Source organism: Somniosus microcephalus, chromosome 32, assembly GCF_052327205.1.
Source record: "Somniosus microcephalus isolate GS21.2 chromosome 32, FLI_Smic_1.0, whole genome shotgun sequence".
NCBI classification, from domain to species: Eukaryota; Metazoa; Chordata; class Chondrichthyes; order Squaliformes; family Somniosidae; genus Somniosus; species Somniosus microcephalus.
The window spans coordinates 38,657,970-38,674,570 of record NC_141018.1 but is presented as its reverse complement, the minus strand read 5'-3'; the positions used below and the strand labels follow the sequence as shown (position 1 = coordinate 38,674,570).

The 16,601-nt window shown below is 50.5% G+C and overlaps 1 protein-coding gene across 1 annotated transcript in view; it reads right to left on the bottom strand.

The window, feature by feature from the left end:
* Positions 1-10,347, bottom strand: part of snx33 (sorting nexin 33) — a 44,306-nt gene extending 33,959 nt beyond the window's left edge. Inside the window, exon 1 of the mRNA XM_085972449.1 lies at positions 8,349-10,347. Coding sequence (XP_085828575.1) covers positions 8,349-9,801 — 1,453 coding nt within the window. The 5' untranslated portion in view covers positions 9,802-10,347. The remainder of the gene's footprint in view (positions 1-8,348) is intronic.
* Positions 10,348-16,601: the final 6,254 nt, after the last annotated feature.

Here is a 16,601-nt window from a genome sequence, read left to right as displayed (position 1 = left end):
GGCCACAGATCCAATTACACCCGACAGCGACTGTTGGAGCAGAGTGACCTCGACCTCAACAAGGCCTCTGAACTCGCACTATCATTGGATGCAGCCTACCGGGGCATGGATGCCTACTCCTCTGCACCGTGGACGCCGCGGGGAATGACAGCCTGGGACACGGTAGGACCGCCTCATAGCGCCGTGCCACCCCAGCCACACCCCAGCAACGGCCCAACTACCGCAGCAGTGTCCCAAGGCCAGACAGCAGTGCCCCAAGGCCAGAAATGCTACTTCTGTGGCCAGGCAAAACACCCCAGAGCGCGCTGCCCGGCGAAAAACGCGATCTGCTCGGGCTGCAGGAAGAAGGGACACTACGCTAACGTCTGCAGGGCCAAAGCCACCCCGAACCCCAGCAGCGCCGCGTGTGGGCCATGCGGGCCGCCATCTTGGGCCTCCCCGGCCATGTGCGAACCACCGGTACAGCAGCCATTTTGGACGCCTCCAGCCACATGGGGATCATGGACGCCGCCATCTTGGACGACAGCCGGAACGCAGCAGGCCCCCAACACCGCCTCATCTGATACCCGCAGCGACACACTGACCCCTACGCTGGCATCCGTTACACTGGACCAAGCGAGACCGCACCAGCTGGCCAGTTCCACAATGGACATTAAGGTAAATGGCCACGATACAATCTGCCTTTTTGACTCTGGGAGCACGGAGAGCTTCATCCACCCCGACACGGTGCGGCGTTGCTCTCTCCCAGTCCTGCCTGCGCACCAGCGGATTTCTATGGCCTCCGAGTCCCAGTCGGCGGACATCGGCGGCTACTGCGTAGTGACACTCGTAGTAGACGGGACCGTGTACGATCATTTAAACTTCTGGTCCTGCCCGACCTCTGCGCTGCCGTCCTGCTGGGGTTAGATTTTCAGTGCCACCTTAAAAGTGTTACGATGGCGTACGGTGGACCCCTACCCCCACTCACAGTCCGCAACCAGCAGCTCCCAAATTGCCCGCCGCGCACCAGGTGCAACCTCTCCACACTCAGAGTCACCCCCCCCCCACTGTTTGCTAACCTCACCCCCGACTGTAAGCCCATCGCCACAAAGAGCAGGCGATCCAGTGCCGGGGACAGGGTTTTCAATAAAACCGAAGTGGAGCGGCTCCTGAAGGAAGGGATTATTGAGGGCAGCACCAGCCCCTGGCGAGCCCAGGTTGTGGTCATTAAGACCGGCGAGAAGCAGCGCCTGGTCATCGACTACAGCCAGACAATAAATCGCTACACCCTGCTGGACGCCTACCCACTCCCCCGCATAGCTGATATGGTCAACCAGATCGCGCAGTACCGCGTCTTCTCGACCATTGACCTGAAATCAGCGTACCACCAGCTCCCTATCCGCCCTGAGGACCGCCAGTATACTGCCTTTGAGGTAAACGGCCGCCTCTACCACTTCCTTAGGGTTCCCTTTGGCGTCACCAACGGGGTCTCCGTCTTCCAAAGGGAGATGGACCGGATGGTAGATCAAAATGCGTTGCAGGCCACTTTCCCATATCTGGACAATGTGACCATCTGCGGCCGTGACTTGCAGGACCATGACGCAAACCTCGAAAAATTCCTCCGCACCGCCCAACTTCTGAACCTGACATATAACAAGGAGAAGTGCATATTCCGCACAAACCGCCTCGCCATCCTTGGCTGTGTTGTGGAACACGGAGTCATCGGCCCCGACCCCGACCGGATGCGTCCCCTTATGGAACTCCCACTGCCCCACTGCCTCAAGGCCCTGAAGAGGTGCCTAGGGTTTTCCTCCTATTATGCCCAGTGGGTCCCCTACTATGCGGACAAGGCCCATCCGCTGATCAAGTCCACCTCTTTTCCCTTGACGGCAGAGGCCCGCTTAGCCTTCCACCGTATCAAGGAAGACATTGCCAAAGCCACCATGCACGCAGTGGACGAATCCATCCCCTTCCAGGTGGAAAGCGACGCGTCCGACTTTGCCCTGGCCGCTACCCTCAATCAGGCGGGGAGACCAGTGGCCTTCTTTTCACGAACCCTCCAAGGCCCGGAGACCAGACACTCCGCTGTTGAGAAGGAGGCCCAGGCGATTGTGGAGGCTGTGCGTCATTGGAGGCACTACCTGGCCGGAAAACGATTTACCCTGCTCACTGACCAACGTTCAGTTGCTTTCATGTTTAACAACAAGCAGAGGGGCAAAATCAAAAATGACAAGATCTTGAGGTGGAGAATCGAACTTTCCACCTACAATTACGAGATCTTGTACCGGCCCGGGAAGCTCAATGAACCCCCGGATGCGCTATCGCGTGGCACCTGCGCCAGCGCGCAGATCGATAGACTGCGGGCCCTCCACAATGACCTCTGCCACCCGGGGGTCACCAGGTTCTTCCACTTCATCAAGGCCCGCAACCTGCCTTACTCTATTGAGGAGGTCAGGACCATGACCAGGAACTGCCAAGTCTGCGCTGAGTGCAAACCGCACTTTTATAGACCAGACAGGGCCCACCTGATAAAAGCCACTCGCCCCTTCGAGCGCCTGAGCGTTGATTTTAAAGGGCCTCTCCCCTCCTCCGACCGCAATGTGTACTTCCTCAATATTATTGATGAGTACTCCCGTTTCCCGTTCGCCATCCCCTGCCCGGACATGACCAGTGCCACGGTCATTAAATGTCTGAACGACCTCTTCACCCTGTTCGGTTTCCCCAGCTATATCCATAGCGACCGGGGCTCATCGTTTATGAGCGACGAACTCCGTCAGTACCTGCTAACTAGGGGTATTGCCACAAGCAGGACCACCAGTTACAACCCCCGGGGGAACGGACAGGTGGAAAGAGAAAATGCGACAGTTTGGAAGGCCGCCCTGCTAGCCTTAAAGTCTAGGGGCCTTCCAACCTCCCGCTGGCAGGATGTGCTCCCCGATGCGCTCCACTCTATTCGGTCACTGCTCTGCACTGCCACTAACGCCACCCCTCATGAGAAAATGTTTGTCTTCCCAAGGAAGTCCACATCGGGGACATCGCTACCGCCATGGCTGACGTCCCCAGGGCCGGTCCTACTGAGAAGGCACGTGAGGACCCATAAAACGGACCCCCTGGTCGAGAGGGTCGACCTCCTCCACGCCAACCCCCAGTATGCTTACATTGCATACCCGGACGGGCGGGAGGACACAGTCTCCATAAGAGACCTTGCACCCTCGGGGGCCGCAGTAACCCACTACTCACTACCACCCCCCCCCACGATCCGATATCCAGCCCCAGCAGACGGCAGGCCTGGGCCCCGCGACCCGCTCGACATCTACGAGGACGACACGCCTGTGCCACAGCCCACGCAGGACTCGACGCCGGAAGCTCCACTACCCCTGCCGTCGCCACGCCGATCACAGCGGCAGACAAGACCTCCGGAGAGACTCCAATACACTAACTTTTAATACACTTCACCCCGCCGGACTCAATTTTAAACAAGGGGTGAATGTGGTAAACCACTGTTTGTATTCCACTGTGTACATGCCTGGACATGCCTCGGCTGACTCCTCCCACAAGTCCTAGTATAAAGGTGACTGCTCCCCAGCCCTTTGTATTTCTGGACCGGTCGACCACTCGAGGCAGACCTTCATTCTTTTGTTAATAAAAGCCTTTAGTTACTCTCTTAACTCTCAGCCTTTTATGAGTAATTGATAGCGCATCAGACCCCAGCTAATCACAATATATATTAATGATCTAGACGAGGGAACTCGATGTAATATCTCCAAGATTGCAGACGACACAAAGCTGGGTGGGCGTGTGTGCTGTGAGGAGGATGCTGAGAAACTCCAGTATGATTTGGACAGGTTGGGTGATTGGGCAGATGCATGGCAGATGCAGTATACAGGAAACTTTGGTTTATCCGGAGGTTGTATGGCCAGAAACCTCGATCTAACGGCAGAAATCAGCAGCCGTTTTGTTAAGTTTTTTTTCTTCTAGCAGGTTTTTTTTCTTCTCCTAGCATTTTTTTAAACAGTCAGTCTCTGGAAAGCCTCTCTGAAGCTGTTGCTAAGTTACAGAGGCGCTTCCAAGGTACGGGCCGACTGTTTACAAGCTGTTGCTAAGGAACAGTGTTTGTTGTCAGATACGGAGATGAAAACCTCCGTATCCTTCAACATTAGCGCTGGTCTGTCCGGAAGTTTTCATAGATCGGCATCACGCCGGTCCCATCGGTGCCGGATATCGCGAAGTCTCCTGTAATGTGGATAAATGTGAGGTTATCCAATTTGGTGGCAAAAGCAGGAAGGCAGATTATCTGAATGGCAATAGATTGGGAGAAGGGGAAGTGCAACGAGACCTGGGTGTCCTTGTGCACCAGTCGCTGAAGGTAAGCATGCAGGTGCAGCAGGCGGTTAAGAAGGCAAATGGTATGTTAGCCTTCATAGCGAGAGAATTCGAGTACAGGAGCAAGGATGTCTTGCTGCAGTTGTACTCTCTCTCTCTTAGGCAGTCCCTCGGAACCGAGGATGACTTGCTTCCACATTAAAAATGAGTTCTCAGGTGACTGATGAGTCCAATGCGGGACCTACAGTCTCCGTCACAGGTGGGGCAGACGGTGGTTGAAGGGGCGGGTGGGTGGGGTGCTTGGGTTGACGTGCGCTCCTTGCGCTTGGCTTCCGCTTGCTCCCGGCGAAGAGACTCGAGGTATTCGGCGCCTTCCCGGATGCTTCTCCTCCACTTTGTGCGGTCTTGGGCCAGGGATTCCCAGGTGTTGGTGGGGATATTACATTTTTTCAAGGAGGCTTTGAGGGTGTCCTTGAAGCGTTTCCTCTGCCCACCTGGGGCTCTCTTGATGTGCCGGAGCTCCGAGTAGAGCGCTTGTTTTGGGAGTCTCGTATCGGGCATGCGGACAATGTGACTCGTCCATCGGAGCTGATCGAGCGTGGTCAAAGCTTCGATGCTGGGGATGTTGGCCTGAGCAAGAACACTGACGTTTTGGTGCGCCTATCCTGCCAATGGATTTGCAGGATCTTGCAGAGGCAGCGGAGGATCTTGGCGAGACCACACCGTGAGTATTGTGTGCCGTTTTGGTCGCCTTATCTGAGGAAGGATGTTCTTGCCATGGAGGGAGTGCAGCGAAGATTCACCAGACTGATACCTGGGATGGCAGGAATGACGTATGAGGAGAGATTGGGTCGATTGGGCTTATATTCGCTGGAGTTTAGAAGAATGAGAGGGGATCTCATTGAAACTTATAAAATTCTAACAGGACTAAGCAGACTAGATCCAGGAAGGATGTTCCCGATGGTCGGGGAGTCCAGAACCAGGGGTCACAGTCTAAGGATAAGGGGTAAGCCATTTAGGACAGAGATGAGGAAGAATTTCTTCACCCAGAGAGTGGTGAACCTGTGGAATTCTCTACCACAGAAGGCAGTTGAGGCCAATTCATTAAATGTATTCAAGAAGGAGTTAGATATATTTCTTGAGGCTAAAGGGATCAAGGGATATGGGGAGAAGGCAGGGACAGGGTACTGAATTTGGACGATCAGCCATGATCTCATTGAATGGCGGAGCAGGCTCGAGGGGCCGAATGGCCTACTCCTGCTCCTATCTTCTATGTTTCTATGTGAGGACGCGATGCCTTTCACAATCGAATTGGGTGAGCACGAGCTGCCGTGGATCAGATCCTAGCCGAAGTATAGGGGAGAAAAGGGCAAGAGACTGGGAGCAGGGCTATTTCACCACCTGAAATAAAACCCCGGTCTCATTTTTGTTTCTCTGAATTTTTATAATTCAACTATCAGAACAGGTCTGGCCAGAAATGAGAAGTGCTGATGGGCTCACTGCAATGATAAGTGTGCGGCACAAGTATGATAAATACCTTTCTCAGCACTCAGAAATGCAAATCCTCCAGTGACTGAGTCAAACACCACTCCCCAGCTCCACGATTCACACACAAGGGGCTGGATTTTGTCAGCCCCGAGGAGGCGGGTATGGAGGCGGGACTGCCGGTAAAGTTGCAGGATTTGGGGGCGGCTGGCAAACCCACCCCCATCCCTCCTCCGTGCCCACTTGCCAGGAGGCGGGAAGCCGTCCTGCCCCGGGTCCCGTCTCCTCGAGGCGGGAAAGGGATTAAAGCCTATTAACTCCCTGTTAACAGGTAGTCAACAGGCAGAAAATAGGATTATCCCTATTTTTAGCTCCAAAGTGCAGGCTTCCCGACCTCAGAGAACCCCGCCAGGGTGTAGGAGACGAGAAGGAGGTCTGCAGGGTCTGGAAGTGAGATGTCGAGGTGAGTGATGGGTGCAAGTGTGGAGTGGTAAGTATGTAAGGTGAGTGTTAAGTGTTATAAAATGTTCACTTACCTTTGTTGCTGCCTACAGCCTTCGGCCGCTGTGGATCCGGAGTCCCGACATCTTCATTGTAGATTTCACAGACTGGCTGTTGGATCCTCCGAACCAACAGCCAGGTGATTTCTGCAAAGTTGAAAGGTTTGATGAGTCCTGAACACAAGGACTCATCAAACTACACAGAATGTCAGTGTTTAACAGCTTCACAGGTTTAATGTTATGTCTGAAAGACGGCACCTTTGACAGTACAGCACTGCACTGGAGTGTCAGCTTAGATTGTTGTGCTCAAGTCTTGGAGCGGGACTTGAAGCCACAACCTTCTGACTCAGAGGGGAGAGTGCTACCAACTGAGCCATAACTGACACAGTGCACTGATGGTCTAGCGCTGCAGGGTTGTACCCAGGCTCTGGCTGATGTGGTACCGACAGCGGGTGTGAAACAGAAAGGTGCAACAATTCAAACCGTCAAGGAGTGTGAGCTCCCTATCTCAGCTGTATTGGCATGGAGAGGTACCTGGCACTCTCCCCTGGACCAATCTTCACATCAGCACTGCCTGCCACTTCTGGGCTGCAGGTGGAGGCCACAAAAGAGGGAAATGGATTAAAAATATCTCAGAAAGTGGCTGAGCTATGGCTTAGTTAACAACATCTCAATTTAACACTCAAAATCTTTGCCCCTATTTGTAAATCTCCAGCAACTATAAAGACCTGTTTCCCTTAAGGATGAAGGCAGGTAACTACCACACTCAGAAACAAATACATTAGAATTTTAATCTCCAGTGAAATCCCTTTACAACACATTCCAGAGAAGATCAAAACCAGCAAGATATGGGGTGTCCCAGTGGACTGGGCCCCGAGCCCCAAATCTTCACTCTGGTTGACAGACATGTGGAGTAATGGGTGCAGTCAGCCCCGGATTGTACACTTCCTATACAGTCCGTGCAGCCACCCGAGTAACCCACAGCTCCCTGTGTGAGGCACTACAGCTCTCTGGTCAGCCCCAACAGTCCCTCTGATGTAACAAGCTGTTCAGTCCATACAGCTCCTCCTGTGTAACGCACTATTCAGTCCGTTAACTCCCCCGTTTAAATGTGCTGTTCCCTTCGTACAGCTCCCCTCGTGTAACGCACTATTCAGTCCCTACACCTCCGCCAACGTAACACACTGTCCAGTTTGTACAGCTCCCCTCGTGTAACGCACTATTCAGTCCCTACATCTCCGCCAACGTAACACACTGTCCAGTTTGTACAGCTCCCCTCGTGTAACGCACTATTCAGTCCCTACATCTCCGCCAACGTAACACACTGTCCAGTTTGTACAGCTCCCCTCGTGTAACGCACTATTCAGTCCCTACATCTCCGCCAACGTAACACACTGTCCAGTTTGTACAGCTGTCCCTGTGTGTCACACTGTTCTTTCTGTACAACTGCTCTTATGTAATACAGTGCTCAGTCCATACGGCTCTCTGTGTAATGTAATGTTCAGTCTGTACAGCTCCTGATTAACATACCGGGCAATCGACACAACTTCCCCTGTCCAGTGCATTATTTAGTCCGTATATATCTCCTTGCATCTATCAGTCTTCAGTCCATACAGATTCCCCTATAACACATTGCTCAGTCCACACAGCTTGTATATAATCCTAGGTCGAATCTGTACAGCTGTGTTGCTTGTACGCTGCCAATAATATAGCTCCCCTGTGCATGACAAGATCACCACAAATTACTAGTATGTGTACAATGAATGTCCTTGGATCTTGTACAGATAACAATGGACCTAGAGAGATAAAAAGATTGAGGTTTTAAACGGTTTCTGTTTCTTTTCTGTACCCGACACTTGTGAGCTGACATAAACTAATTTGTAGTGAGCTCTCATCTTCCTCCATGACACCAAGCGAGGTTGATCACATCAGGGAGAACCTCAACACCTCAGAGCTCCAGTGCACCTTGCAAGATTGAAGGAGATGAATGCAGGATATTACATCTGGTATCTGGCGTGAATCAAACAGAGATAATCCGCTATAATAGTGAGGTCAGCTTACCTTTCTGAACATGAATGATATCTGGGAAATTGGACAGCAGGCCCTGGTACAGAGAAAGCGTATCCAACATATGGAACAGATCATTCTTGGGCTGCTCTGCAAACAACTCCCCAATGGCTTCATATGTTTTTCCCGTGTTGGAAATGGCCTTGTTCAGAGGGACCGACAGGTGTGGTTGATCCATCTCAAACGCCTGACTTATCGAATTAAACGCGTTGCCCAATTTCTGAAATTCCTTCCTGAAACCTCCGGCGTGTTTCCGGCAGAGATCGGTGGCCACATTGCTCAGCTGTAGCACGCTGTCATCCAACCTCTTGGAGAAGGCTTTAAAGGTGTCCACCCTCTCCTCCACGTCCTGAAGATCCTGATGCTCCTGCGGGATCTGGATGGTGAGGAAAGAGTTGGCGCCGACCAACTCGTCCTTCTCTGTCCGCCTCTTCCCCTGTTTCCAAGCCCTGTCGTCCGTGCAGGTCAGGAAGTGCTGGAATCCTTCATACTGGGAGAGCACTGGATGGCTCGTCATGTGGTCCATCCACAGAATCAAGCGCCTCTTGCGTTTTTCTATGAAGTCATCTTCAAATCGGCCCGTGGCCTGTTTCTCGGGCAGATGTGGCACGGAGATCACAGAGAACTTGTGCAGCAGCCTGTTGTGCAGCCAGTCAAAGTGTTTGTAGCGACGATACACGGGGTAGTTGGTTTGACTAGGGGTCAGCTTGTAGGAGATGTAACTCTTGATGCCCTTGAACTTGGTCTGCTTGGTAGGCTCCTCGATGGTGCAGGTAAAGGGGTGAGGGCTGTCACTCCACTGAGGCCCGTTGGAACTCATCTCCACACAGTAGGTTTCGGAGGTCTTAAAGACTGAGGGCACCTCACCCAGGATGAACGCCTCCCCGCCAGATCTCACAAAACTTGAGAAACGGTTGAAGTTCTTGCCCACGGCGCTACTTTTAGTGCTTAGCCTACTAGCAGTGCTGTCCTGCCTTTCCACAGTTGGCTTTTGCCTGTAAGCCACGCTGGAATAAGGGGAGGCCGTGTACGGATGGAGGTGATTGTGGCCATTGGTGTCACCGGTCACCCCAGGTTCATCGACCACCGTGCAAGTGTCATCCCAGTCATCCCAATCATCGTCATCATCTTCCTCGAAGCTGCCCTGCTGGTAAGGGGCACCAGAGCTTGGAGCGTAGAATGCGGAGTGGCTCCCGGGCGAGCTTGCAGGGCTGGAGTGGTCAGTGAAAGAGGAGTTGGAGGTGTAGGGCGAGGGTGTGCTGGGTTTGAGGATTTCCACATAGGAAGCTGGGAAGAGCCCTTTGTCCCCCCGGCTATTCTGGCCTTCCAGCCAGCCATCCAAAGACTTCTCGTTGAAAACCAGCAGCTGCTCATTCTCCTGGATGCTTATCTCCTCTGGATTCTCACTCTGGAAGCTGTAGAGGGCTTTGGCTTTGATGGAAGCCATGATCCAGGGGTGGGGAAGGGGGGGGGGGGATTGAAGTATCCCCGGAGGGGGATCTGGCAGCCTGGAGATGGGACTGGAAGGGTGCGGGCAATCGCTATCGCTCCAACTCTCTCTCTCTCTCTCTGCAGCTCGGCTGGCTATATTTTTTGCAGCGCCCCAGCCAGGGAGACGATGTGACGGGCAGCTCCTACCGTGCGCTCTGCCCCGGTTGCATTTCCCAGCCGGGGACCCTGCCCCTTGTGTCCGAGTCCCGCTCCCTGTCCCGGGAGCCTGCGATGTCCAAGCGATGGCCGCGGCCAACTCCTCTTTGTTGTGACGAGCTCGTACTTTGAGGCGCAACCAAAAGTTTTTGCTGATTCCAAAACGAAGTTCTCGACTGCCCTCTAGGTATTGGATCTGGGGCTGGCACTTCAAGGAACAGGAGCAACACGTCCCATTAATCCACCTCTCCTGTCCCTTCGCTCAAAGCAGTCAGGTCATTTTCTGAAGGTTCTGACTGTCTTCACCCCAGGACTGCCCCTCTCCTCTGGCACCTCACCCTTCATGTGTAAGGGTTGGTGGGCTATTTGACTGTGATAGGCACAGCCAGATCATCATATCATAAAGAAAGACTTGAATTTCTATAGCGCCTCTCACAATTTCAGGACGTTCACGTTCCAAAGTTCTTTACAGCCAATCAAGTGTTTTTGAAGTGTAGTCACTGTTGTAATGTAGGAAACGCGGCAGCCCCCCCTTCTTCAAAATAGTGCGGTGGGATCTTTTACATCCGCTTGAGAGAGCAGACGGGGGCCTCGGTTTAACGTCTCATCTGAAAGACTGATCATGGAAACAGGACGAGGCCATTCAGCCCCTCAAGCCTGTTCCGCCATTCAATGTGATCACGGCTGAGCTGACATCTAGAGGGCACTTTCCAGCAGGTAATGACCAGGACTCTGGAGTCTGGATAATTTTCCTCCTCTTTTTTCCAGAGGACATGTGACGGTTTTTATTGTACCGCAGGCAATGATGTCACCTCCATTAAATATTTATCTTATGTCATGGAACTGGTGTCAGAGTTTAGAGCAATCGGTACAGGAATAAAACCTGTTCATAGCCTCATTACTGGGAACAACATCCCAGTGAAAATAAACATCTCTCCTGACCTCACAAAGCGCCCCGTCATGTAATAGAGACATAGAAACATAGAAGATAGGAGCAGGAGTAGGCCATTCGGCCCATCGAGCCTACTCCGCCATTCAATGAGATCATGGCTGATCATCCAAACTCAGTACCCTGTCCCTGCCTTCTCCCCATATCCCTTGATCCTTTTAGCCTTAAGAAATATATCTAACTCCTTCTTGAATATATTTAATGAATTGGCCTCAACCGCCTTCTGTGGTAGAGAATTCCACAGGTTCACCACTCTCTGGGTGAAGAAATTCCTCCTCATCTCTGTCCTAAATGGCCTACCCCTTATCCTTAGACTGTGACCCCTGGTTCTGGACTCCCCGACCATCGGGAACATCCTTCCTGCATCGAGTCTGTCCAGTCCTGTCAGAATTTTATAAGTTTCAATGAGATCCCCTCTCATTCTTCTAAACTCCAGCGAATATAAGCCTAATCGACCCAATCTATCCTCATACGTCATTCCTGCCATCCCAGGTATCAGCCTGGTGAATCTTCGCTGCACTCCCTCCATGGCAAGAACATCCTTCCTCAGATAAAGCGACCAAAACTGCACACAATACTCAAGGTGCAGTCTCACCAAGGCCCTGTACAACTACAGCAAGACATCATTGCTCCTGTACTCGAATCATCTCGCTATGAAGGCCAACATACCATTTGCCTTCTTAACCGCCTGCTGCACCTGCATGCTTACCTTCAGCGACTGGTGCACAAGGACACCCAGGTCTCGTTGCATGTCCCCTTCTCCCAATCTATTGCCGTTCAGATAATAATCTGCCTTCCTGTTTGTGCCACCAAAGTGGATAACCTCACATTTATCCACATTATACTGCATCTGTCATGCATCTGCCCAATCACTCAACCTGTCTAAATCACACTGGAGTTTCTCGGCATCCTCCTCACAGCACACACGCCCACCCAGCTTTGTGTCGTCTGCAAACTTGGAGATATTACATCTAGTTCCCTCGTCTAGATCATTAATATATATTGTGAATAGCTGGGGTCCTAGCACCGATCCCTGCGGTACCCCACTAGTCACTGCCTGCCACTCGGAAAATGACCCGTTTATTCCAACTCTTTGCTTTCTGTCTGCCAACCAGTTCTCTATCCAAGTCAGTACCTTACACCCAATCCCATGTGCTTTAACTTTACACGCTAATCTCTTATGCGGGACCTTATCGAAAGCCTTCTGAAAGTCCAAATACACCAAATCCACTGGTTCTCCCTTATCTATTCTACCAGTTACATCCTCAAAAAATTCCAGTAGATTAGTCAAGCACGATTTACCTTTTGTAAATCCATGTTGACTTTGTCCGATCCTGTCACTGTTTTCCAAGTGCTCTGCTATTACATCTTTTATAATGGACTCTAGCATTTTCCCCATCGTCCCCAAGATCTCCCGTCCATCACCAAATCACCACAGAAACATTATCGTTTTGAGATTTGTCTCTGTAAAGGTTTATGTTGTCTAACTTTTACACTAAAATTGTTCCTTACTTTAAAAAATAATTTCATGTGTGCAGTGAAATAGAGCAACAGAAAACCCAGGGGTTTGGCATCCAGGAGTATGATAAATGTATATTTTGTCACTTTGTAATGTTAGAGCTCCAGTAGTTCACCGCCAGTGATTTAAATCCTGATTTAACCATTGGTAAGCTGCCAAATCAAGGAGTAGAAGAAAAGATTCAGTTATTTTTTACAAAATAAGTTCATGTGGAGAAGCAGAATCGGCAGTAAATGATAACCTGGACCAATACAACTTTATGTTGTACAATGTATCTAGATTAATAGGAATCTGAAAACCTGTTGTAATTTTCATCAACTGAATTCTAAAGCTATCGATAGTGATTATAATCTGGAAGGACAGGATCTGCAGATCAATAGTTTGCTATGGGAAATATAAAAATAACAACAATTAGAAATTGTTGTAGAGATTAGAGCAATAATAATAAGAAATGGATATAGAATCATTCTCGGAAATAAGAGCTACAGAAAGGGAAGGGGAATTGAGGTCCCAGAAATTAAGTAGAATGATGGTAGGGATCTGGCAAAATGGAGCAGGGGTAAATTCACGGAGTTAGTACAAAACTAGTGCCGGGCACAACAGGTTAAACAGGGGCTTGGGGAGAACTGAAGAAAACTAATAGATGCTCACCCGCTGGTACCTTAACCCTCGCACCACTGGGCCATTCACTGCTTAATAGTGATCCTGAGACAGTGGATAGTCTGGAGATCGTGCAGCACCTCATTTTAGTCTTCAGTGCTGGAATCTCAGTGAGAATCACAGGGGAACGCCGAATTTGTCAATCTGAAGAAGGCAGTGGATTTTCCATAATGTAGTCAGATGTACTGAACTCTTGATGGCCAACTGAAGATGCCACATTCATCGAGATTGTGGATTTGGCAGGAAACTGAGTGCTGGATAAAGCACTTTCCCTTCTGCCCATTCCTCGTGCTATAAATATATTTATGTAGGAGTTCGACAAAATAATGGGCTAAGACTGGAGTCAAGTGTCTAAAACCATAGGAGCTCAGACACGACACAGCCTGGCCCTTCCTCACCATCCTGCCGCAAGCCCTAATTACAAGTCTTCCATTTCATTCTTCAGATGTTAGAATTGCTGCTTTTCCAACTCGTCTCCAGTTAATTGGTTGACTTTATCCACAGCCGTTACTTTAAATGTTTCGTAAAATGTTTTTCCAATGGTTGGCTGTGGGCATTTTCTGATATAAAATAGTTAACTGCCTTTTTTAATTTAACAAGGAAAGAATGAAAGCACCATCTACTGGTAGAGTGTGGCAGCTCAGCAAACAGCACTAACTAACGGAAAGATGAATCTCAACCGCAGCAACTATGCTTAGGAAGCAGAGGTGCATAGTGTCGACCCTCCCTGACTGCGCTCTATGTCTTCATTCCAAGCATCAGAGAGTCCCGCTGTCTTGTTACTGATGGGAGTTAGTATCCCTGGTATCCTGGCCAATAGTTAATTCCTCAATCAACATCACTAAAACAGATTATCTGGTCATTATCACAGTGCTGTTCGTGTTTCCCACATTACAACAGTGAACACACTTCAAGAAGTACTTCATTGGCTGTAAAGCGTTTTGGGACGTCCGATGGTCGAGAAAGGCGCTGTAGAAATGCAAGTCTTTCTTTCTTTATATGTCCTGTTTAACCGAGGGTGATCCCATGCCTGCCTCCGACCCGGAGCGGGTCCCTTCCTGACCTCGATTCTGATCTTCAGAGCCCAGTTTACGAGAACTTTGTCTCTGAGACGGGCACTGGTGGTTATGCCCACCAGCGACGATTAATGATGACGTCAATCTTCTCGAGTCTCATTCTCGATGTTACATCTGTGTTACGGATGTCATAGAATGGTTACAGCACGGAAGAAGGCCATTCGGCCCGTGTCGGCTCTCTGCAAGAGCACTTCAGCTAGTCCCACTCCCCCGCCCTTTCTCCGAAGCCCTGCAAATTTTTTTTCCTTCAGGTACTTATCCAATTCCCTTTTGAAAGCAGTGATTGAGTCTGCCTCCACCAACCTCTCAGGCAGTACATTCTGTAATGTATATACCTTTAAGGGGGGAACTAATTTTTACAGCTCATGTATACTGTAGTACCGGCAGTGACCACACCTGTATATAGCACTGAGTAGTAATCTGTACAGTCAGTTCCACTGTGAGCCACGTTGAGTAAACACCTGTTGTTACCGTTCTCCTGCAGTCTGTGTCTTATTATACACGGACACAACATTGGCGACGAGGCAAGTTCGAACCTACCTGCAACTCTGCATCACCTCCCGGGGATTCGTTCCTGGAGATCAGTGGATTGGAGGTCAAGGCCAGAGGCTCGGGCATCGACCACGGGCAACCGCCCAGTCATCCAGCAGAGACTCGAGAATTGCGGGGAGGCTGTCGAGAGCCAGGCTTGGCTTTCCAGTCGAGGTGGTCCAGCGAAACGGGCTGGCAACAGGTCGTGCGCAGACCCTTCCCGGACAGCGGCGGGCTAGAGCCCGACCGAGCGGCACAGCAAAGGGCCGAGCAGCGTCGACGGGGGAGAGAGAGAGGGCAGAGCGCACAGGGCGCAGCCGGTGTTCAGGGGCCGAGCAGCGTCGGCGAGAGGGAGAGAGAAGCGCGTGAAACCTACAGGGTGCCGCCATTGCCATGAGGACCGCCGAGAGCGGCGTTGGCAGCAGCGGGGGAGGAAGGAAAGCGTGGGAGACGCCATTTTAAGCCATTGGGAGATGCCATTTTAAACCACACCCAAAATGCCGAAGAGTGGCAGTATCACCGCATTTGACAATGAAGTTGAAGATTGGACTACATATGTCGAATGAATAGAGGTGTACTGCAAGGCAAATGAGGTGTCAGATGACAAGAAAGCGTCGGTATTGTTAAATTTAATGGGTGCAAAGATGTATGGTTTATTATGAAATCTAGTAACCCCAACGAAGCCAATGGAAAAGAGTTTTGAAGACATAGTAACGATACTACAGGGACATTTAAACCTCACACCACTGCTGATAGCAGAAAGATTCCAGTTTCACAAACGGAACCAGCATAAGGATGAAAGCAATGCTGATTATTTAACAGAACTGCGCAAACTATCGAAACACTGCCAGTTTGGAGCGGCACTGGCAGATACCTTAAGGGACAAGTTTGCGTGTGGGCTTCAAAGTGAAGGAACCCAGAAACGGCTTTTATCTGAAAAGGACCTTACGCTGAAAAAGGCTTTCAGCATTGCGGTATCATATGAAGCAGCAGCACGGGGCGCTGCAGAGATACAACAGAGACCGCAAAAATATGGCACAAACGAAATGTCATATGGAACAGAGAAGTGCTATCGCTGCGGCAGAACAACACACGACCAGAATGATTGCTGGTTCAAAGACAAAGTGTGCAGACAGTGTGGAAAAGTAGGACACATAGCACGAGTCTGCAGGTCGGGAAAGAAAACCAGCAATAAGAAACCTACCAAAGGAAAGTACAAGAAGGTACATAAGATGACGGAGAATAGTTCAGACGAACAAAAGAGTGATAACGACTCCGAAAGCAGGGAACTGAGTTGTCTGAAACTACATAATGTGATCACAACGGAGGATCACCGAACCATTTGGGTCACTCTCAAGATAGCAGGAGTCCAGGTAAAGATGGAATTGGACACAGGATCAGCCCTAACAGTCATAAACCGATGGGACTATGAGCGGCTATTCTCACACATACCCTTGAGAGACACAAAAATTATTTTGAAGACGTACACGGGGCAAAAAGTCTACCCCAAAGGAAAAATAAGGGTGACCGTTATATATAACGGTAAGGAAACGCCAAAACTAGACCTGTATGTATTGCAAGATGGAGGACCACCATTACTGGGACGTGAATGGATCCGGAAAATACAACTGGATTGGCATTCCATACAGGCACTGACTGTGGCTGGCAAAAAGGATGACGACGTCACACCTGGGCGACTGTCAAAGATCCTAACTGACGCAAAAGAAGTGTTCCAGCAAGGACTCGGAACACTAAAAGGCATGACAGCGACGATTAAAATGGAAGAAAACGCAATCCGCCTTATGCAATCCGCCCAGCCGTCGAAGCAGAGCTGGAGAGTCTGGAACGTTCAGGTGTACTGTCCA